Source organism: Nematolebias whitei, chromosome 18 (assembly GCF_014905685.2).
Source record: "Nematolebias whitei isolate Nwh7 chromosome 18, NemWhi1, whole genome shotgun sequence".
Classification (NCBI taxonomy): Eukaryota; Metazoa; Chordata; class Actinopteri; order Cyprinodontiformes; family Rivulidae; genus Nematolebias; species Nematolebias whitei.
In genome coordinates, this window is record NC_056515.1 from 40,920,822 (window position 1) to 40,923,463 (window position 2,642).

The window sequence follows — 2,642 nt, forward strand, 5'->3', positions numbered from 1 at the left end:
CAGCATGAAACAGATCAGCAGCAACATGAAACAGATCAGCAGCAGCAGCATGAAAGAGATCAGCAGCAACATGTGATTTTCCACAGTGATTATCCTGGTTAGATGTTCATGAGTCTAACAGCCTCAGGGTAAAAGCTGTTCCTCAGTTCTCATGCACAAAACAAAAGGTTTTCCAGTTTCCCCTCTTCGCTCCGTGACAGGGGTTGATAAAGACCAGGGAAAGAAAGGTGCGCTCGTACCTGTCGGACAGCAGCATGGTGTGCAAGACGTCAGAGTTGTGTGCAGCCCTCCTGTACGCCACCACGGCTTTGGTCACGACATTGTACACATAAAGACCACAGCCCACAGCTGCGAGGACGAGCTGCAGGACAAACAGGAAGTTCAGTGACGCGTCACAACAACACCTGGTCCATCCACCTGTCCCACATCCCGTGCTCACGTTTCCGTTGGTGCTCAGGTGCTGAATGGACATCTCGCTGGGTTTGGGAACACCCAGTCTTATTTCAGTCTGAGCGCTTGACTCCTCCCACAGGATGTGCTCATAGGCCACGTTGTTCCAGGTGACCGAGTCCCACAAGATCAATTCCCCGGCATGGGAACCACTGGCAAAACGTCCATCTGACGAGCCAGAAACAAACGTCTTAACAGAAAATCTTTTCCTGTGAAAATGCTTCCAGTGGGAATGATGAGTCCTGACATTTGAAAACTGTTTCTTTTACCATACAACAAAATGATGTTATAAAAGTAAAGCTAAAAGTCGTAAAACAACAGCTAAAAGTAGAAATAAACTAGCAGAAAGTTAACTAAGGCTAGCTAAAAGTAGCTAATGGTTGGACAAAAATTAAAAGTGACATCCATCCATAAGACGACAAAAGAAAGTAAAATGCTATTTAATGTTTTTATAGTGAATAGTATTTGAATTGTATTTTTTTATTTTTAAGTATAAAAGTTAGAGAGGCTCAGCTTGGTAGAGCAGCTGCCTCTCAGCGAGAAGGTCGCCGGTTCAAATCCCAGTCTGGGGATCTTTCTGGGTGGAGTTTGCATGTTCTCTCTGTGCTGCATGGGTTTTCTCCCACAGACCAAAAACATGCATGTTGGACTGACTGGTAACTCTAAATTGTCCCTATGTGTCCCAGTGATGGACTGAGACCTGTCCAGGTGTCCACCACCTCTCACACAGTGATGGCTGGACATGGACACCAATGACCCGAAAAAAAAGAAGTGGGTGAGGAAGGAAGGAAGGAAGGATGGATGGATGGATGGATGGAAGGATGGATGGATGGATGGATGGATGGATGGATGGATGGATGGATGGTTATAAAGACCAAATTCCCTGCCCTCATTCCCTGTATGAGCTGAAAGTTTTTACGTATGAACAGCTAAAACAGCAGAGTATTTTACCGTACGGTAGAATGACCCAGCATTCAGACATTAGAGGGTTGGACAAAGAGACAAACCGTTGACATTGATGAGAGCTCTGATCTGGTCCTGGTGACTGGACAGCCGGTGGACCTCATCCAGAGAAACAGAGGAGTCAGCAGAGATGGCCAGCCTGTAGATCACTGCAAACATCATTTAACGTTTATCCACCGGTCCTGAAACAGAACCGTCCACACAGCCCAGGTCTCTTACCGATCTCCTTATCCACAGCTGCTGCCAGACAGTTCTTGGGCAGCTCGATCAGAGCTGTGACTCCTGCAGCGTGAAACAACAGAGACCGTGTTCAGACAGCAGCAACGAGTCGGAGCAACGTCTGAAGCTTTCACTCACCTGTATCGCTCCGGTTCTGTCTGAGGCACCGCACCTGGAGGTGCTTGGTCCACAAACACAGCTCTGCCCCACCGGAGACCCACACAGACAGACGCTCCAGAACCAGCAAACACTGAGAGACACAGACGACAGGATCAGTGTTAAAACAAAAGAAGCTTCTGATTCTGACACACAAAGTCAAAGTTTCTTTATTTGTCACTGGAACGAAATTATGTCCACAGGGTCCCAGTTACATCCAACAATAAAATGTAAAAGAAAAACAGTAATAACATCTAAGATATGAACTAAGAAAAACATCAACTAAATATACACTAAGCACTGATAGAATAAAAACGTTACGTCGAACAGCAGCATGAACATGAGTCTGTGTGAGCAGATGAGCACGCATGAACACATCAACATGAAATAGATCAACACGTACACATCCTCAACACATACATGTCAACACGTACATGTCAACACGTACACGTCCTCAACACGTACACGTCCACAACACGTACATGTCAACACGTACATGTCAACACGTACACGTCCTCAACACGTACACGTCCTCAACACGTACATGTCAACACGTACAAGTCCTCAACACGTACAAGTCAACACGTACATGTCAACATGTACACGTCCTCAACACGTACACGTCCTCAACACGTACATGTCCTCAACACATACATGTCAACACTTATACGTCCTCAACACGTACACATTAACACGTACACATCAACACGTACACATCAACACGTACACGTTCTAAACACGTATACGTCAACACGTACACGTCAACACGTACATATCAACACGTACACGTCCTCAACACATACACATCAACACGTACACATCAACACGTACACATCAACACGTACACGTCCTCA

At 45.9% G+C, this 2,642-nt stretch overlaps 1 protein-coding gene across 1 annotated transcript in view; it reads right to left on the minus strand.

Moving 5' to 3' along the window:
* Positions 1–2,642, minus strand: part of wdr41 (WD repeat domain 41) — a gene marked incomplete at its 3' end in the record, with an annotated part of 21,860 nt that overhangs the window by 2,704 nt on the left and 16,514 nt on the right. Inside the window, 5 exon segments of the mRNA XM_037691847.1 lie at positions 240–361; positions 440–618; positions 1,458–1,562; positions 1,633–1,695; positions 1,771–1,882. Coding sequence (XP_037547775.1) covers positions 240–361; positions 440–618; positions 1,458–1,562; positions 1,633–1,695; positions 1,771–1,882 — 581 coding nt within the window.